Source organism: Morchella sextelata (assembly GCF_020137385.1).
Source record: "Morchella sextelata strain SCLS chromosome Unknown scls_16, whole genome shotgun sequence".
Lineage (NCBI taxonomy): Eukaryota > Fungi > Ascomycota > Pezizomycetes > Pezizales > Morchellaceae > Morchella > Morchella sextelata.
The window spans coordinates 1010167-1031006 of NW_025408631.1; the positions used below are offsets into that span (position 1 = coordinate 1010167).

At 48.1% G+C, this 20840-nt stretch overlaps 6 protein-coding genes across 6 annotated transcripts; 4 read left to right on the forward strand and 2 right to left on the reverse strand.

Moving 5' to 3' along the window:
* Nucleotides 1-2225: 2225 nt before the first annotated feature.
* H6S33_003976 (uncharacterized protein) lies at nt 2226-4059 on the forward strand (the record flags this gene model as incomplete). Its single annotated transcript, XM_044835332.1, has 6 exons — nt 2226-2634; nt 2696-2823; nt 2874-3071; nt 3294-3551; nt 3611-3808; nt 3862-4059. 6 exons carry the CDS (start codon nt 2226-2228, stop codon nt 4057-4059), a joined length of 1389 nt encoding a protein of 462 aa, XP_044691510.1.
* A 1210-nt stretch (nt 4060-5269) lies between these two features.
* On the forward strand, nt 5270-7022 carry H6S33_003977 (uncharacterized protein; the record flags this gene model as incomplete). Its single annotated transcript, XM_044835333.1, has 4 exons — nt 5270-5297; nt 5366-5505; nt 5565-5600; nt 5661-7022. 4 exons carry the CDS (start codon nt 5270-5272, stop codon nt 7020-7022), a joined length of 1566 nt encoding a protein of 521 aa, XP_044691511.1.
* Nucleotides 7023-8239: 1217 nt separating this feature from the next.
* On the reverse strand, nt 8240-9739 carry H6S33_003978 (uncharacterized protein; the record flags this gene model as incomplete). The annotated part of the gene is made up of 3 exons (XM_044835334.1): nt 8240-8426; nt 8479-9448; nt 9511-9739. 3 exons carry the CDS (start codon nt 9737-9739, stop codon nt 8240-8242), a joined length of 1386 nt encoding a protein of 461 aa, XP_044691512.1.
* A 1056-nt stretch (nt 9740-10795) lies between these two features.
* Nucleotides 10796-11133, forward strand: H6S33_003979 (uncharacterized protein; the record flags this gene model as incomplete). Its single annotated transcript, XM_044835335.1, has 2 exons — nt 10796-10826; nt 10901-11133. 2 exons carry the CDS (start codon nt 10796-10798, stop codon nt 11131-11133), a joined length of 264 nt encoding a protein of 87 aa, XP_044691513.1.
* Nucleotides 11134-11473: 340 nt separating this feature from the next.
* On the reverse strand, nt 11474-14429 carry H6S33_003980 (uncharacterized protein; the record flags this gene model as incomplete). The annotated part of the gene is made up of 3 exons (XM_044835337.1): nt 11474-12976; nt 13025-13680; nt 13733-14429. 3 exons carry the CDS (start codon nt 14427-14429, stop codon nt 11474-11476), a joined length of 2856 nt encoding a protein of 951 aa, XP_044691514.1.
* Nucleotides 14430-15076: 647 nt separating this feature from the next.
* H6S33_003981 (uncharacterized protein) lies at nt 15077-19684 on the forward strand (the record flags this gene model as incomplete). The annotated part of the gene is made up of 6 exons (XM_044835338.1): nt 15077-15233; nt 15303-16112; nt 17721-18130; nt 18288-18369; nt 18440-18640; nt 18699-19684. 6 exons carry the CDS (start codon nt 15077-15079, stop codon nt 19682-19684), a joined length of 2646 nt encoding a protein of 881 aa, XP_044691515.1.
* Between the last annotated feature and the right edge of the window lie 1156 nt (nt 19685-20840).

Below are 20840 nucleotides of genomic sequence, written 5' to 3' on the forward strand. Positions count from 1 at the left end.
ATTTTCAATAGGTCAATTGGTATCTGTCCTTTTAGTCAATTTTGTTTGATTTCTTAATTCGAGTATCTTCATATGACGAGGGCCCACACTTGAATTCGGCACCCGGAGATCTGTGAGGGGTATTCAATTGGTTTTTAAGTGTGAGAATAATTCCAGTGTTATCGTAAACCCTCTAAAGAGGGTTTTTGGATCGCAGAATGATATGTTCATAAGCGCTCACTCGGAATAACACTGACACCTGATCTAATAGGGCATGGCCAGCTTTAATCTATACTTGTACAAGTTTCTGCCCAAGCAATCATTTCCGTGGTGTTTAAAGCATAAGTAAAGTATAAAGTAGGTTTGGTTGCGGTACCCCAAGCTCCGCACCATCACCACTCCCGCCCAGGCATGGATCGCGGCGACATCCATCAACCCTGCTTATGGCAGATAAGGCCATTGGGCGGTTTTGCCCCAAAATTATGAGGGAAGATACGTGATTGCACACTGAGTGTGGGATCCTCTCAACATGCCAATGAATGTCGATTCTAAGGATGGATGGAGACAGTTCATGATTTTGGAAATCATGAAAATTCGCTGCTGGCTGTAATTTTGTGAGGTTCCCGGACAAGTCTAGATAGAAGCACAATATACAAAAAAATATCAGAATAATAACCACAAACTAAGCTTATCCCCTAGACCGTCAAGTGGCCCAAAAATGACTAGATATTTCATGCCCACTACCATGATCCGTCAACCATGAAGCGCCACCCACTTGTGACCTACTTAAAAGCAACAGAATTATGGAATTATAAGCTGAAGAACCTTCTAGAACTTTTTAAAGTATAGTTTCCGGTAGAATTATTGCGAAAGTCAGAGCTAAAAGAGTGGATTTTGTTGGTCTGTGCTCGTAGCAAAAATCTTTTAAGGGCCAATAGGACTATAGGGTCACGGAGAACCCACTTTCGCAATAATTCTACCGGAAACTGTAGATAAAAAAATCTTGACGTTGTCTGCATGCATATATATAGGGGTTGAGCTGAGGTTTTTTGTCTTGACCATAATCGCCACTACATACTTACTACGCCTCTACCTCAACCACCATGAAACATAGAGCTTTAAGGCCCCAAGATCAGAATCTTAACTACCACAAACCCTTATCTGAATATGTTCTACCAAGTTCCGGGGTTTCTAACAGCCCAAAAACGTCCTCGACATCCGCATCATGAAATATCACTCGGCATCTGCAACATTCTCTTCTAGACAGCACACCACCTCTGAGAGATGCGCCTCTTCAAAGCCAGCTATCAGAGATAATATCCCAGACGAATATGTACCTTCCGCTACTTCCCTGCCTCGAGAGAAGCTCGGGGAATCCCTAAGAAGCTCATTCCTTCAATGAAGAATTCATCCACAAAGTCATACGGGGGTATCGACCCCACGACTCTAGTTGAGCCCCGGGATTGGAGCCTTCGGTACACTCTGTCCCACCCCACAAAGCCTACAGTACACTGCCGTGTGCTATGTCACGCATCCCATCTTCCACAAAAATCACAGTTGCTCGACCAGCACTTGTTGTCTAGGCAAATACTAGTGTATCTGGGTGTTCGCTGACAATTCGAACCTTGGCAGTTCTCGAGGCTTTAGTAGCATATTCCGCGCACTCCCTTGCGGTCTGGGACCGCTGTAAACATATGATCCGTGATGCATGCATGGCCTTGGAATGTCGTAACTTAACGCCCTTCAGTGTTTACCAAAGCGCTATAGGTGCGTTGAAAGATGCCTATAGCCCACTTATCGAAGCCCGGTATGGAAAGTCTATGGTCCATACAATACTTGCTCCCCCCGAGTCATCGGCGCTGATGGCACTAATAAAAGACATTCCAATGCTTGATACTTGCGGAGCAGGCTGTAGTTGCGCGTAATGTAGGCTCCATTTGTGGCCAGCCTCTTTATACAGTGGAGGCTCGGTATTAGCATATGGTCCGAACGCCAATTTGTCCATATTCATTTGTTCCAGGTTGGCTAGCGATATGCCCCTACCGAGAATCTGTTATTACTGAATATGCTACTCCGCTGCAGGTGACTCGGATAGCCTCGGGCATGCACGTTAGACTTAGACCCTTGCTATCAAATGAGCCCCACCCTCGCTTGATCATGTATGTACAGCTACAACCACCTGCATCGTGATTCTGATCCCGCGCCCTGAATATCATTACACCATCCACCCCGCAGCTTCTCCAACCATGCCGAAAGATTCCAAAGCAATTGAACCGGCTATCTCCTCTTTCCCTTCACAAGACGACTCAAACGGGGATAGGTTCGAAGAGATGTCACAATACGGCTATAGTGGTATTATCGAGACACTAGGAGACAGCAGAAAGAAAAAGCAAAGGTCGAAAAAGAAGAGAGTTCTTATTATTGAGCAGAACGGTAGTGGTAGCCACCAGACAGCTAATACCGTTTCCTCCCCTGTCCTTGCACCAACTGAGGATACTATGGCAGTAGACCGGATATTGGAGAAGAATCCGAGTCTGGAGAGAGCTCAAGTCGAGGAGATGTTGCGGTTGATGAAATTGGAGGACAAATTGACTGGTGGGAAGAAGGACATGGAGAGTTATAAATTCTGGAACACCCAGCCAATTGCTCGGTTTGGTGGGTCCCTCCCTCGAGCTTATTGTCTAGAGGAGTGGACTAATGGGGAGGGGGTGGAAAGATGAAGAGGGGGCTTTAAAGCCAGATGGTCCAGTGCGGGACACAAATCCAGAAGTGGTTCCACCTCATGGGGTTGAGCTTCTGGATGGGTTTGAATGGGTCACCATGGATCTCAATGACCCGAAGCATGTGAGAAGCTCCTACAGAATCCCTGAGTACTTTCCTGACACCGTTCCAAGCTGGACGAGATCTATGAGCTTCTCAAAGCTCATTACGTAGAAGACAATGAGGCTATGTTCCGCTTCAACTACTCTATATCCTTCTTAAGCTGGGCCCTTAAACCTCCTGGCTGGATTCCCGAGTGGTATGCCGGCGTACGAGTTACCGCATCTCGGAAACTCGTCGCCTTCATCTCAGGCGTGCCGGCGAGCCTGAGGGTACGTAAAAATACCATTCGGTGCTCTGGAATCAACTTCTTATGTATACACAAGAAGCTGCGGTCGAAACGTCTAGCCCCCGTCCTTATTGGAGAGATCGCAAGACGTTGTGATGTAGAGAAATGTTGGAACGCAGTTTATACCACTGGGGTCGTGCTGCCCAGCCCAGTCAGTACCTGTAGGTATTTTCACAGGTATTTGAATTGGCTAAAGTTGTATGAGGTCGGGTTTAGCTCTTTACCTCATGGCAGCACGCAGACGAGGCAGACTGCAAAATTTAGGTTGCCGTCGCGGACAAGTATCAAGGGACTGAGAGAGATGGAACCAAGGGATTTAGATGCCACTCACAACCTACTCAAGAGATATCTTGAAAGGTTTGATATGGCACCGGAATTCGACATAAATGAAGCCGAGCATTGGTTGCTACACAAAGACGCTAGTGATTCTGAGGAGAGAGTCGTTTATACTTATGTTGTGGAGGTTGATTGATCTTCCAGCTGCGGTACGGCCTCTGTGGGTGGGTGCTAATTGCATGGCAGGATGGAGGACGCATAACGGATTTCTTTTCGTTCTATGCGCTTGAGACTTCAGTGATATCCAGTAGCAGCAAGCATAAGAAGATTTGCGCGGCTTATCTTTCCTACTATGCCACTGAAGTCGCCCCCAAAGAGTCCAAGAAAGAACTGAAGATACGGCTGAACGCGCTGATAAACGATGCGCTTATAATTGCCAACAGGGTTTGCGTCGATTCCATCCATTGCATCCTGATATTTCTAACAGCTCGTATCAGTTGAAATTTGACGTCTTTAATGCTCTTACACTGCTCGATAATAACTTGTTCTTGAATGATCAAAAATTCACTGCAGGCGATGGGCAACTTTATTATTATCTGTTTAACTGGCGAACCGCATATATCAGAGGTGGTATTGATGAGAATAATGATATTGATGCAGAGAACGGAAGCGGGATTGGTCTCATCATGCTGTGATTCTTCTGGTCTTCGTTCCCTCTTTACGTTAATGTAATGTAGCCTGTAAATACATACATATACTCTAGGTATGTACAGCCACTCAGCAAAAGTGTTCGTGATTTAGTTTTAATGTCAGTGCGCAGTGTGGCGCGCGCACCCATGACGTTGATTTATTAATGTAGAGATTTAAAACAACGAAAAATATATAATATAGTTCGTGACTATATATAAAAGAAGATAGGTCATTAATCTTATTCTTCATTGGTTCCGGGCTCCATTGGTGACTGGAAAGGTTTTCTCTTGGGGTTTTTTTAATGGTCCGCCAGAGTTACATATAGAGAAATGTCTCACTCCGAAATCGGAATCACGAACACTTTTGCAGAGTGGCTGTAGGTACGTGTATCTGATAGGATCTACATGTTTTTCCGTCCAGAGTGGTCTCCTCTAATTAGAGAGATATTCGCCGAGTTTGAGTAGGAATCGCAAGGATATGGATATTTGCGCCCCTGGTCTCTGCCATGATACTCTATTCCGTCGGCTGATAAATCATCGTTGGCTAGGCCTTTTGTTATCTTCTTCTATATATCCCATTTTAAGAATCCAGACTCCCCATCCCCAGAACAAGATGCTTTGAGTGTCGAGTGATCGCTTGTGTGGCTGATCACTCATCTAATGATAGCTGACTGCTCACTCACTCATATGTAGGTACATACAGTACCGTATACTGGATCAATAAAATGGTATGAAGGAGTAATCCCCACTCTACTGATTGAACAATTTAGATTTTGCTCCAGGATCATAAACGAATACGCACGAGGAGTCAAACGCGTAGTCAACCAAGGGGGCATCGGGCGATCGGATAAGATAACCCTGACCTCTCGTATCCCAAGACCTCTTATCAGATTTTTTTTTCTTGTTTCCCCTGCTGCACCAGTCTTTCTCTGGAAGCTTTTGGCGGATACCCTACCGCATCCACTCTAGCTCGAGTGCAGAGTTTTTATCAGACCATCTAATCCAATCCATCCGGATCTGATTAGTTGAGAGCGTCGCGCAACCCCACGACGGTATCCGACAGACAGCCTTCCCATTGTCGCCAGGGTAGACAGGCGGTCTCTCTCTCTCAAAACCCCCCCGGCGCGCACTTTTGGTCTGATGATTCCCCCTCGACCTGACTTTGCCACTTCCTCGTTATTCGCACTGCTGCTGGTGTTGATTCGCCGTTGCCGCCATGTCCGGTGATTCTCAGTCCCCAGTCGGTGAGTTCCGCTCTTAAACACTCGGTATCCCGAGACATTACTTGGTCTAATTGTCCATACATATGCAGCGATTTCTTCGCCAATGTCCGCCTGTAGCCCGGGCCCGCCAACTCTTGCTCCTAGAGCTGTAAGTGTGATGAGCCATGATACTCCAAGCCCAGCCGGTGTGGTTACACACAAGGAGTGGATTGTGCCACCGCGGCCAAAGGTTGGTTGTCCCTTCAAAAAATTATGGAGTATCGATGATTGACATCTTGTGTTCAAAAGCCTGGACGAAAACCCGCAACAGATACTCCGCCAACAGTAAGTTCTTAAATATACCTTTATATATCTTTAAACTAGGGCTCATATTCTTTTTGATAGAAAAGAAAGGCACAAAATCGAGCAGCCCAACGAGCGTTCCGCGAGCGCCGTGCCGCGCGTGTGAACGAACTTGAGGATAAGCTCAAAGAAGTCGAGCTTGAAACTTCAACACAGATAACTGAGTACCAAGAACAGGTCAACCAGCTCGTCATGAACAATGCTGAGCTTGCAAAAGAAAACAGTCTCTATAAAACCAAGGTTGAGTGTCTCCAAAAAGAGCTAGAATTGCTACGGCAAGTCAAGGTAGATCAACAGCAACAGCAACAGCAGCATTCATCAGCTCCTGTGGCAAGCTTCAATTCGACACAGGTTGCATCTCCTGCACCATCTTCACATGAGAACCCGTGCAGCTCGAATTGCGCGTGCACAGACGATTTGGATAGGATCCTTTGTGATAAAAAGTCTCCCCCATCAGACATTCTTGGGTCTGCTCCTCTGCCCGCACCTTCAGTTCCTATACGCCGAAGAAGCAATAGGAATAAGGCCGCTTCCGAATTTCCTCAGAATCCGGATCCTCTTGGTTGTGGGCGCTGTTCCAGGGATGGCAACTGTGCATGTATCACTGAGGCTGTAGAGGCTGCCTACCCAGTGAAGCGCCCTACGTCTCCGAGCGAAAACACACCTAAACGCACACGAATATCCAGCAATGTCGGACTAACCCCACCAGATGAGTTGGAAACCGACTTCACCTATATGACCAAACCACCCCCGGCCCCTCCTTCCTTCTCTGGTTCCCCTGTAATTTCACATATGCCAGCAGATCCGTGTGGATTCTGCTCAGATGGCACACATTGTGTTTGCGCCGAGGCCGCAGCGAATGCGATGATGAACATGGATGACGACGAAGAGGACTCCGAAGAACACCACAGCACTAAACTCCCTCCGCTTCTGTCAAATCTTACACCCCCAAGAGGAGATCAAAGTCTTGAGGGGCACAACGTAGAAAAGCCAATGCCTCTGTACCCGCCAATGACCAAAAGCACAGGAAGCGGATGTCCGCCTGGTGGGTGCGCTCAGTGCAAGAACGACCCAATGTCAACTCTCTTCTGTCAATCTGTTGCCACGAAAGTCAAATCACGTCCCGCGGGCGCTCCTGCTGGATGCTGTGGCGGCGGGTGTTGCGGCGACAAGCAATCACTTAAAGACACCACCGACGAAAAGGGAACTTTTATACCAGCTAGCGCAGCCTACCAGGCACTATCTAGGCATAGAGGGTTCGGGGAAGCAACGGCGGACTTGGGAAGTTTACTACGACCGCTGATGGTGCGGAGCGGTGATGGAAGGTGCCCGCAAGTCGAGGTCAGCAGTGTTCGGGATGTGCTAAAGCAGCTGGATAGAAGATTCGGGAGCGATGCTGCTTAAAATCCATATTATTGCTGTTGTTTATTTGTTTATTTGTTTATTTACCATTGGTTTTGTCCTGGGTGGGGCAGTTGTAAAGGACGTAAAGGAAAGGCGTATTTGGGGTTTTGTTAATTTTGTTCTTTTTTGTTCTTTTTGCAAGTAGCTATGCCTTTTGGGGTTTAATTCCTTTCTTGATTAACTCATGTAATGAGAGATTTGTGATGGACGGGAATCCTGGATGGCGAATGAAGTTTCTGTCCTTAGAAGTACTATCATTTATGGTCAGTGGATATCGTGTACATTATTAATCATATTGCAAATTTGAAGGATGTTGATTCATCGAGTGATAACTTATGATGGAATCTGACAACGGGGGGAAACCTGTTTTCGCCCGAGGAGGGATCTAGTGCATACAAAACTCAGAATCGTTACCCTTACAAGAGCTAAATTAGATGATAATAGAGCTCCAGGGGGCATGACATTTTAGGTTTCGATCCATGAGAGGAGGATATATCCCGGCGTTATTTAAGAGGGACAAGTGCTCATGGAGTAAGCTGCTCTGTGCAGTAGGCCCGTAGTCATTGCGGTGTATCACTTTCTGCTACCTGCAATGACAGGTCAATACAGCATGGCACCGGGTACTAGCTCACGGGAAGACTTCTCTCTCGTTATAGATGATCGTGGTGATGATGGTATTGCCGTGAGACGGTGGTTGGTGCGATAATTTTGATGAAAGGTCACGAGGAACGAGTTGACAAAAGTCTGGGCACGAGACTAAAGTCGGTATAGTCTTTCCTAGTCTTTCTGTTAGCCAACTCATACTACATGTATGCTGCGGGACAAAGATTCATGTGGTAGACATCGCAATGAGAGTACTAATTCGCGGGAGCTCAAGAACAGGGGATGGGGTGTAGTAGTATTCGAACCGCGACATGGGGGGAAACTACATATTATAGCGACTGGAATCTACCAAGAGGTGTAGGATTTCGGCCGTTCTCGGGATAACGATAGGGCAGACAGATGCCCAAGTTGAAAGATATTCTATGTGTAGGTACATGTAGAGTGTACGGGGGTTTTGGTAAGTGGTGCTTGTGAGATCTGCGCGAGTGATTCGCCATGATTACAACTCCCACAACAAAACTACAAGTAAATATATGTAATTTATAGAATACCCAAAAGCTCCGTCCATTTATTAACTATATAGTATTCACAAACCTGGGCAAAAGAAAGGTCATCTAGCTCAACCTTTCCGCAAATCCGCCCTCTAGCTCATTCCCCGCCTCTTTCACTCCGCTCTCCACGGCCTCATCTAGCTCTTCCCTCATATCACCCGCTGGCACACCTGCGGCGCCCAGCTTAGTGAAGCTTTTTGGATTCTTCTTTCCCGTTCCACCTTGGCTCTTGAACTGATATCCTCGCAATCTACACTTTTATTAGTCCGTACCCACCACTGCAAACAGATGTGAAAACAAACCTAGGACCCTGCCCCTTCCTTTCCGGCATTTCACTCTCATAGAACCTCCCAAAGATCGCCACATCCTCTTCAAAGCTTCCACGCTCAATACTTCCCCGGACAGCCGCAAAGAACCGGTCAATAACCTTCGTATTATGTATCTGTAGCAATACCCAAGCCGTCATCTCCTTCGCAACCAAAAGATGCTGCACATACGCCTTGTGATGCCTTCTACATGCATAGCAGTTACAGCCCTGCCCTAGAGGTTCAAGGTCTGCGGCATGTTCCTTGCCCCACAGGTCTACGCCCAATGGTCGTATTTCTTCGCCCGCCGCTGTGGGCCTTGGGAACTCGAAATCCAGCGCAATTCCGGCATCGGTAGCGGTTGTGATGAAACCCAGATTGAAGAGGTCAATACCCCAGCGCACCTGCTGCAGGACTTTATGCGGGGTTTCAGCGTCATCCACACTCATCCGCGGGAGTTTTTCTAACTCCTCTGGGAGCTCGGCCGCAAGGGCGCTATCGTACAGTGCGAGGCCGGACAGCTTATCTATCTTATCCATGAGAGTGTCAATATAATACGACTGCTGTTCGAAGTCGAGTGGTAACAGAGGCGCAAAGATACGGGGGGTGTAATCAGCTGTTACTGTTGTCTTATTCAGAAGCTGTTGAAGCCACATGTCCGTCCGGAATACCATCTTCGGCCCGCGGTGTTTGCCGGGGGCGCTGGAGGGAATGTCTGGGAGGCCGAGGACGATGTCCGGTCGCAGGCGGGAGACGGCAGAAACATAATCGTCGATTGGGAGCATGCGGAAGCCAACGCTGGTCAGGATTGCCAGGGAATGATCTGTGTTCGAGGCGGCGGTGGTGACAGGGGGCACACGTCGGCCAGAGAGAATAAGAAGGGTCTTTGAAGGTGTGGATGTGAAGTTTCGGAGGCTTCCTGCGGCTTGATTGTAGATTGGGACATTAGGAGGGTACTTTTCGACAACTGTTTAGGTTTAAAGTTAGCAAGAATAGTTAAAAGAGAGGGTAGATGTAACAGGCACGTACAATCTTCGAGGGCGACATATATCCCTTTGATATCTGTATGATCTCTAAGGTTGTCATGAGAGAGGTGAGGTACTGCGCCGCGAGAGGCAGGGGCTATGAACGAAGGCGTGTCGATAGTGACTTTATTAAGCGCAAGACGGCCCAGTCGAGGTCCTGAGGAGGATGAGAGGAGACGGAAATACATGTCGGGGTTTTTGGATACCTCTGGGTTGACGTTGTTTAGGTCCATTATCACTATTCTCGAGTTGTAAGATGGGCGGTTTGTACTAAAGTAGTAGATTATATTAACCCCAAGCAGATAGTTGAGGTTTAGAGCTGGACCCTGCAATTACCTAAACGTATTATCCGTAGCACCCCAAGCCTCTAGGAAAACGGGCAGCGACGTTTCCTCGGATACAGGCAGGCTTTGAAATCGAATCGATAGTAAAGTATAGTAATTAAATGTGGGAGCTCGAGAGCTATATATCCAGCTACCAAACCCCCACCTTTGGATCCCCACGCGAGCTCAACCCCTCCTCCAACGTCGTTAGCGCCTTAACAGAGCCGCATCGTCGTCTTAAACGACCAATGATTGTTTTGTCCAGAATCAATTTTTAAGGATGGTTCAATCAAGCTCCGGTTTAAAGAATCTGTATACTTCAGAAGAGCAATAGGATCATATTCTGATGACTGGATAAGACCAATTATGATCTTGGAATGCATCTGAGATAGGGAAAGCAGCGAAGGATGAAGAGAGCTCAATCTTTACAAAACGAATTTCTCGAGTCCTAGCGTGTCCTTAGATCTGTCATTATTGACATTCTTTACTCTCAGCTTGAATTACCGGCCAAGAATTCCCTGTGCTAGACTGTATCAGCAACCTTTATTGATTTTCGGCATCTCAGTTAATCTGCTTTAATCGCCGAATTGTTATTTCAAAACCTTTACCCACAATACTACATGTCTATTACTACATGCTAAAGAGTAGATACATGTAGGTAAATTCTGTAGAGTACTCTAAATGTAGTTAGTGGTCCAGAGGATCTCGAGTCCATCCCCATCCATCCAAAAGCCTCACTCCAAAATAGAATAACCCCGGCACAACCCGCAAAACCCCTCCAAACCCAAAGCGAACAAGGATTCTCACCACCCCACCCCACGACCCATCACTCGGCCCACCACGTGACACCGTCATCACTACAACCGCACCTCACCCCAACGGTGTATTCAACCTCAATTCGATTCCCCCCTCCAATTACCCTCCTGACCACCACCAAAACCCACCACATTCACACCTATATACACAATGTCAAAAATCCTCGGTTGGGCCGCATTCGGTACTGCTCCCGCCCCTGCCCCGTCTCTTCACCTGCCTGCCCGCCCACGCAGACATTGACTAACCGGAGAACAGGCGCGGCCGTCCGCTGGTGGCAGCTCGGAATCGAGATGCGCCCCTACTTTTCTAAAGAGACGCTGTGGCACTACCCACTCTATGCGGGTATCACCGGATCCTTCGGCTACTGGCTCATGAACGTCGAGGAGCGCCAGATCAAGTATCTGAACGAGCGCAAGGAAGCCCTACTGGAGAAGCGGAGGAGGTTCGCTGGCGCGACGGGGGAGGCACCTCCAGTTGTGGCGGTTTAAGGCCACGGGACATAGAAGGCATGGGAGGATTTGTATAGCGGAGTGGGACGGACTGCATCGGGACGGGAGGGCCCATAAATATCAAATACAGGTGTTTACAGTCTCTCTTTGTGATTTGTGAAGTGTGCTATAAAGGTCCCTGGTGTGCGAGTTACGGTGATTCGGTCAAGTGATTTAGATTTCTACAATTGCGCTAGATGTAGGTAGATCGGTCGCAGCAAATTCACGATTTTAGTCCAAAGCTCAATTGCAAGAAATCATCAAAATTCCATTCTACTATTGCTACAATACAAGACGCTTAGGTATAAGTCTTCAGCATAGCACTTCCACAAAATCAAACCTATGCAAAATTGATAGTCCAATCTTTCACGATTGCGACTCTCGGGTTCCTCACAATCACATGGCTCGCCCTACCCTCCTTGCCCTCTACAAATTTAACTTCTGCATCCCACGTCTTACTTCCCTGCTTCACCTCTACCGTCTTCTTATCCTTCCACTCATCTGTTACCCCAACCAAAATAACCCTCTCAACCCGCACGTCCCTCATCTCCTTGACATACTTGGCAGCCTTTGCCGGTTCTGGGTGCAAGTTTCCTGAGCGGAGTGTCTTGTCACCCGGGTTGTATATGAATGAGCGGTGAATGAAAGCGCCGTCCTTGTTGTCATATGTCTCGCCATCATCTACATAGAGGACACCGCCAGCGCCTCCTGGAGCAAGTGCCACGACGAGGGTGTATGGATCGTAGCGCATCAAACCAGAGGATCTACGTGGGCGGTCCTTGCGCGGGATGATATGGCCGCTGCGCATCAGCATTGGAATAGAGCCCAGAGGCGCAGGAACAGAGTAGACGCCCTTGCCGTTGTACATGGTGTAGTCGAAGTAATCGTAGTACACCATGTTTTCCTCAGGGATATAAACTGAAGTCTCCGTGACACCCTCGGAAACAATGGGTTTAACGAGGATACCAGTGTCACCGAGGTAGAACTGGTCGTCAATCGCGAATCCAGCCTCATCATCAGGGAACATGACAAAGTGGGGACGCAAAATTGGCATTCCTTCCCATGAGGCGCGATGGAAAGCGGTATACCAGGCGGGGAGAAGAGAGTAACGAAGGCGGATGGCATCTCGGATTATGGAAGTGTAGGGCTCTCCTGCGAGATATGGCTCTCGGCGTTTAGCGTCGATGTGAGCGTGGCCGCGGAAGAAGGGGTAGAAGGCACCGGCTTGGTACCAACGGGTTAGGAGCTCTTTGCTGGGGTTTCCAAAGAAGCCGCCGACATCAGCTCCAGCGAAGGGCATACCGGCGATACCTTGAGCGAGTAGCATAGGCAATGCCTGGGCAAGATGGTCCCAGTCTGCCTGGTTATCACCAGTCCACATTGCTGCAGTTCTCTGAGAGCCGGCGAAGTAGGACCTGGTCAACACAAATGGTCTTCGCTCTTTTCCTGGACCAAGACGGGTCTTGAGGGCTTCATATGTTGCATTGTGGAGTGTCATTCCGTTCAAATTGTGCACGTCCCTGTGCTCCCAGTTATCATAGTGGATGTTGTCTTTTGGCATTGTGGTTTCTGGGCCGTTGAAAACAGAAGGCTCGTTCATATCATTCCAGATCCATGTATTTGGCATAGAACCAACGAACTTTTTGAAGTCAAAGAGTGTCTTCCACCATGCCCTTGCGGCAGGGTTGAAACAATCAATCCAGTGGGAAGAACCAGGCCAACACCAGCCCTCATAGATTTTTTTACCAGTTTTATCCATGACACCAAAACCTTTGTCCACAAGCTCATTGCCAATGTCATAATTCTTGTCGTTTTTGATGTGGGGATCAATAATAGCCACAAGCTATATTAGTCAGTAAGGATCTTAAACATCCGGATCTAGCAGTCTTACCTTTCTCTCCCGTTTATCCAATGTTTTGAGCATAGTTTCAGGATCGTTGAAGGTCAAAGGGTCCCAAGTAAAGTACTTCTTACTGTCGGTGTACTCAATATCCAACCAAATAACATCGTATGGAATATCGAATTTATCAAACTTGCGGTCAACATCCTTAACATCATCTTGAGAAACATAGTTCCACCTGCATTGATGGTAGGCAATTGAGAAAGCTGCTGGCAACGCAGTGAAACCTGTAAGATCACCATATTGCTTATACAACCAGGCTGAATTGGGGCCCGGAAGCACAAAGATATCCAAAAGTCCGCTTTCGGACATCCAATGTGTCTGTGTAGTTGCTCTTTCGGGCGAAAGGGCATTCACGTTGGTCTTTTGTTTGACAATATCGATCCAGGTTTCGGCAGCATTGAGCCAGAAGACACCAACTGTAGATCCCTTCTTCTGAGCCTGCATAAATGGGATAGAACCATAAAGGGTCATAGGAGAATCAATCTCGTACTCGAATACATCTGCGTTATAAAGGCGGTATGGCTCGTTATAATTACCCTCGCCACCACGAGTCTCCTTGAGCGATAGACTACTAGCATGCTCAGGAATACCATAGACGTGGTCATAACCGGGGAAAGTAATGTCCATAGCAACAGATTCAGGACCTTTTCAGGGTTTAGTGATTGATTGCTGACTATTTGATTGGGGGCTTGGTACCTCTGGGTTTGCTGTCGGTATTTCCTCCAAAAGCCTCCTCCCACCATGTATCATCACCTTTATTACCATCGCTATCCTCCGGCTTTGGCCTCCAGTGCTCTATATTCATAAAGCTCCTCTCGTTCAGTACCACTTGGGCTTCACCATCTTTCAGGAACTTCACGCTAAATGGTTTATGTGTGATCTTCACCTGGTAACCTGCAGGGCCATATGCAACACTAGTGACCCCGTCTTCTGTCTTAATGATGGCATCTTTATGGAAATTCTCCCCTCCTACCAACGCCCACTTGGCCGCCTCGTTATAGCGCTCCTTTCTTGCTGTACTCCCATGTCTGAGCTCAATCTGGCCAGTCATGCGCTCTGCCTCATCAATTGTAACTCTCGCAACGCCATTGTCCAAGAACGAGAAGACGAGAGGAAGCTCCACGTTCTCCTCGCCAATGTTCTTCAGAATGGTAGCTGTAAGAACGCCATCCTTAAGAGCCACGGTTTCCGCATCTAGCTCGTATGGTGATGTCCGAGAGGCTCCAGCAGCAGTAGCTTGGTCGGCGAGAGCTCGATTACGCTTGCAGAAGCCGGACTGCGCGCAGGTTTTGAAATTCTCGTGTTTAACAGCTTTGGCGATCTGGACGAGAGAGAGGAATGAGACGAGGAGTACACCGGCCGAGGACGAACCGAGAGGATTTAATTGGCGCATAGTCGTGGGTGTAGGGAAGCTAAGTAAACAAATGCAGTGCTCTAAAATCAGGAATTACAGGGGCGCAACCGGTGCTGCTGCCTGGTGACTTAGGTGTGAAGCTACTCCAGTTTTTTTTGAGAAGCTGGAGGCGTTTATGAGAGGGAGGAGAGAATTGTTGAACAGGGTGGGAGGACGAGATGAGAACTCTTAATCAGTAGTACTAAAGTTGGCCCAAATCAGCCAGGTGTCTTGAAGGCAGGTAACCCTAACCCTCTAATAGTGCGGCAGTGTAATAGACTTGGCGCGCAGATAACTGGGGCCCAATGGAAAATAGAGTTAACTGAAGATCTACCTTCATCAAACACTCACACTCGACGGTGCTTGGAGGCGGAAAGCACATATCTATGCGTTATGCCTCAATTACTCTACGCCCAAGCAAAACTTCAGCCCTCCTACAGCCTGCCAGGCCTCAGGCTTCAAGTTATACCTCCGGAAGGTGCCGTTTGCTTTTTCTACCCCTGAGCCCTGGCACGTGTGTCCCTGCTATCGATAAGACCCCGCAAAACCCTAACCCCAGAAAAATAAAGTACCCCACCACGCATGATCTAAACGTTCGTCTTGACCGCCGAAAGCCACTCGTTCAGCGCCTTCAACGACAGCAAATCATGACTTCCCAGATTCCCTCAGAGGATGTACTTCAACCATACGAGATTAACGATAAACCTTTCTATATCCATAAAACCACACAAGATGTTCAAATTCCTACCGGAAAGCTTGTTCCTCTCCGAACTCTAGACGAATTGAAGGCAGCTGTCCAAACCAGTACCAACCCTTCTTCTCAATAACCTTGCGTTCAAGCCCTATGTAGTAACCTCATTACTTTTTCCAAAGCCGAAATTTACATCCTACCTATACCTGCAAAATCAGTCAACTCCGTCCTTAACTCTCTCCGTGAATTACTCCCTGAGTTCCACCCGCTGCAGCACCTCCGCCGCCTGGTAAAGCCTTCCTTTCTTCCTGCCTCGGTGGCCGAGAAGATCCCACCTATTACCACAACAAAATCGGCTGTTATGTACATGCTCGTCTGCCCTACCGAGGCCATAGCCCTTCCCGGGCTTCAATCGTTCTTGTCCGCACTTCCTGTGTTCATGGAAGACGGAGCAGAGGGCCCACAAATCAGTATTATTCCTGTCCCATCATGCCAGCCCATCTCGGCCGCACAGGCGCAGGAATGGTCAGAGAAATACTGGCCGACAGTGTACAAGCGCGGGAACCCCTACGGGCCACATCCGGCGATTGTAGAGAACGCGGCAAATAAGCTAGGGAGGGCGGGTGAGTACATACAAATTGCCCGGAGTGTTGGAGCTGCAGTTGCAGACCTGGATATTGGGGAGCCTTTTGGATGCGTTATTGTTAATCCAGAGACGGGCGAAGTTGTGGCTGCTGCTGGAGACGGAAGGTGTAAGGGCGATAAAGAGTGGGGAAACCCGCTTAATCATGCAGTGATGAGAGCTGTTGCTATGGTTGCACAGAAAAGACTTGAAACAGGTGAAGAGGTCATGCCAAACAATCCATGTAGACCCTTGACGGAGCTTGAGAGAGTATACTTTGAGGCCAAAACTACGACCACCACTATCACCATAGCTCCATTTGAGTCGGGAGAGACTGCGGAGAATGGAGAAAATGGAGAGGGGTATCTATGTCATAATATGCATGTATACCTCTCCCATGAACCATGCGTTATGTGTGCCATGGCTCTGCTTCATAGCAGAGTTGGGGTTGTTGTATTTGCACAGAAGGTTCCGAAGACAGGGGCACTAATGGCTGAAGGGGAAGACGGAGAGGGGAGCGGGTATGGCTTGTTTTGGAGAGGGGAACTTAACTGGAAATTCTTATGTTGGCAATGGGTGGATGAACTGCATGAGGAGATAAAAGAAGGGATATCTGTATAGTATTTCCTTTGTTGGCTTTGTTTTCACTGGCGTTTGTTTGATATAGACATTAGATATTTCGGCGCTATAATTAGCTACTACGTAGGCACTTGCGCTGGATATCGGTGCAAATACACATACATACTGATATTATCATTGTATTATTCCAATTCCTTACAGTCAGAGCTATTAACGAAGGTAATTATCTGAAGCTCAAAAAAAAGAAAATAGAACAAAAAAAAGAATTATCTCGAAATCACCTTAATCGCACCCTTCCCGAAAAACTCAAGAGATGCCCCACACGGATGTCATGTGTCTCAGGTGGTTATGGCTGCATTTGCGGGGTGCATCCATAGAAGTCATGCACGCAAGACATTTGGGCACAAAGCAATTGTCCTGCAAGGTGATAGAAACACATCCTCATCAACGGGGAATCTACATAGAGTATTTCTAGGTTAATGGCGAATGGCCAATTAGAGTACCTACTAAGGGCAAATGGTGCAAGATCATACTGTCTCACCCGGCCCGCAGGGTCCTATCTCGTGCCCAGGCCATTCACTTGGCGCCAAGAAATATGCTTTCGCTGCGTAATTCTGTAGTTAACAGCCAATCACAAGAAGGCTGGGCACGAAGACATGCTCTCTCACCTGGGCAGGATCATGTTATCTCACCCGCCTATGAAAAACGGCTAGACACTTTCCTTATTTGGTAATTATTCTTTGCGATCTATTTCTTATCGGGGTTGCTCTAGATCTACATATGTAAGTCATGATTCTACTTGTTTGTTTTTCTACTTGTTTGTTTTTCTACTTGTTTGTTTTTCTACTTGTTTGTTTTTTATTATATATTGGAGATGGCCTACGGGCACAGAATTAATTAAAAACAGACTCTTTGCAAATGGGCCGGTGAGGTCCTTCTGGTTTGATTGACCAATAAATGCGGGTTTTGCCATTGATCCAGGTTCGCCATTGATCCAGAAAGGATGATATGAAATTGACCTCATTCCTGATGTTCGTTTGTGGACCAACGATATGCACGAACACGTTGACAACTAAAGTAGTGACTACTTACCTACCCAACAGGGCCCTAACTCCCCACACAGAGGTGGGCAGCAGCTCAGCAGCTCCAAGCAGCTCCAAGCAGGTCAGGGAAAAAGAAAGAAAACAGCCCGACACATGCCATACGCGATACTACATTAGAGAAAATCTACCCTGTCAATCTCCACGAGAACCTCTTCTGTCGAACGAACCTCTATCTGTTCCTCGATCTCTATCGTGGTGTGTCTCCGGGCTGTCTCCAGTTAGGACACCTACATACCAGCTCTGCACACCTCCCCTCCCCCCCCACCCCCGCCGTCACCGCTGATTCGGCATGCCAGACTCCTCCAACAGCTCTGGAACCCCCCCCGAAACTGCCCAGGCCTCGCTTCTCCGCCTTACCCGCCGTCACTCGCTCCCTGCGTCTACCACATTCAGCACCTTCCTCAGTCTGTGGAGCGCCGAAAATGCGAACCGGGAAAACCGAGAGCGCTCAAATTCCTCTACAGCGAACGACGTCCATCCAGGGATTGCCAATAATACCAGTAGTAACAATCGTCATCACCGGAGCGCGTCGATATCTGGCGATACCCTGCTAAATGGAAGCAGCAACGGGAATGGGGCGTTGGGAGGCAATAGACACAGGTATGGACATCGCCATACCAGGAGCGCTGTGGTGGATACGCCCGTTATTGTCAAAAGCTATAACCCGGGACCAGCTGTTTCTAGAAATGCCTCCCCTTTGCACGAGGTGTGTTTGTCATCCCTCCCCCCGTCTCGTCTCGCCTCCCCCCTCCCCCCGCCAACAGGGGGTCACATAACCCCATCTCTTCGCCCACATTATCGACGTGCCTGCATACCCACTACACATGAACCACATTACTAACCCAGACCTCGACAACATACAGAATGACGATATCGAGGACACTGCGCTCCCGTCCATTGACTCTTTCTCATTCGATGGGATCTTGAAAGCTATCGACCCCGCTGGTAACCTGCACTTCTCTTCACCTCTGGTGATGGTATCCAATCGATTGAGCTGACTCGATCATACGTGCAGTCACGACTGCACTCGATGCTGTGGGCAAGCTATGCGAGGAGTATCAGACGAGCTTACGAACTGAAGTCGATGCGCTCACAGACGCGCAGGCTGAGATTGACGCGATGATAAAGGAGGCGGACAAGCTGACTAGCCAGGCTTTCAAGACGACCAAGATGCGGACCGAGAGATTAGACGCGGAGGCTGTGGGGTTGAAAGGAGGTGGGTATAGATAGAGCATGGTATCGTCCTGTGGGATGCTAATGATATTCTGGTATAGGCTCTACAGCAGATGCGCTTGCCGCGGCCGCAGAGGCCACTCACACATCCCTCACATCTATCATTACGATGCTACTCGCGATCGATGAGATGCTCCCTGTGCAGGAACGCTTGTCACCACTCTCGTCTGCGCACAAGAAGCACTATCCACGATTGCACACACTCCTCGCCGACAAAGCCCACGAGATTGAAGTCCGCTTTCGGAATGTCCGCTCCCCTGAGATGCGCCCCGTCTCGCGGCCGCTGTCCGTTCAAACATTAATGTCCCGCCTGGATCTCGACCTTGGCGAATCCTCATCCTCCCGGACTACCATGGACGCATCGTCATCATGGTCCCCCCCCCGGCGGCGCCTATCAACGTCGTCAACGCTGCTACTCAACTCCCCAACTGTCTCTAGGGCAAGCACGTCGTATACTCATAATCGCGGTGTCTCAAGCCCGCATCTACAACTTCGCACTATCCTCCCAAGTCCAAGCAACGAGCAAATCAGCGCGAGCGGCAGCTACTTTCCCATTGCGCCCAAAACGGCGACGGGGGTGAGCTTGACCAGTCCCATGTACACCGCACAGCAGCATCTCGAAGGTAGCATCTCACCCCGCCCTATGTCGCCGTTGATGTCTCCGCGGCGGCCAAGTGGTATGTGGTCAAGACGGGCATCATCGGGAACTTTGGCTGCGTTCATGGCCCGCGAGACAGACAACTCGGCCCTTTATCCCTCGCCACCCAGCGGGAGCGATAAAGACGGTGGGGGTACAAGCCCGGTAGGCTCCCATCCAGCGAACTCAAAGCCGCCGAGTACGTGGCGCCACAGCGCAGGGAGTTGGGCTGGATTCTTCGGCGGTAGGAGCAGCAAAGGAAGTAGTGAGGTGTCGAAAGGCGTGAGCGCGGAGGAGCGATTGAAGATGCTCCTTCAGGCAGCCGGTGACGGAAACTCAAGCTCTTTGTCCTCGAAAAAAAAGGGGAAGGGTAAAGGGGTACAGAGATGACCCTCTGTATTCTTTTATTGTGCGGATATGATACCATGAGTTATGTGGGGTTTGGATTTTTCTTTCTTTTTGACTAGGGATTTCCCTTACAATTAACCATATAATCCTTATATTTTAACTTATTTTGAGGAGCGACTAACCACTTTACTAAAGTTCTTTTTTCTTCTTTATCTTACTTCTTTTCTTCTTCTTGTACTGTATTACTGGCAGGGTGTTGGCTTCGCATCGATTTATTATATAAAAGCGTTCCTTTAGCGTTTCATTTCTTACATTAATTCAGCCTCTTGTCTTCATTCATTTCATTTCTTTGGAGTGGGAAACAATATCATATCTCCAGATTCCGTGGAAGACCTCTTCGCCATCTGAATCGCTACTACCATTTCGCAATGCGCAAAGAGCTCCATGCTTTGTAATTTAACCACAATCCCTCCTTCGTCTAGAGCAATGTAGAATGGGCACTATGGTGTATCCGGATATCCGTATGCATATTCAGGCTTAAGAGCCTATCCAATTCCTGCATCATACCAGGCTAGTGCAAGTATCATTGTAGAGAAATGTTTCCTTCTATAAAGGCAATGTCTTATAAACCTTTCATAATCTCATGCTGCGGTTCAAAGTTCCCAATTCGGGATTTGAAAAAGCTACAATTTATGAGACAATAAACCGAGTGATATACTGTGACTGCATTACTACAGTGGAGTCCCGATAGTAGCATTCTCGATAATAGCATATCCTCGATTGTAGCATATAGTTGGGCAATCCCAAACGAGTCGGTACGGGCAAATTTGTTCTCGATACAAGCATATTCTCGATAGTAGCACACGAAAATCCGTTCCCGACCATATGCTACTATCGAGACTCCACTGTAGTAGCTTCTTGGCCGAGATTCTTGTCATCTTTCAGATGATAATTATAAGCAGAACGGCACGCCCTTATAGATTAGCTGTTGTCCTCGCTTCGTCATTACCAGGATGTGTCTCTGTTAGTACGTTAGTAAAAGTCGGAATAAAAACGAAGGTTGTGTTTATGATAGCGAGGTTCGACACGGCTTGGCATTAGGTCTTTGATGGGTTATAGGACAGGTTGAGAAACGTTACAACAGTTATATGATTAAGGATATGTGCTAGTTTTGAGACCCTATAAAGTTAAGCTGCGG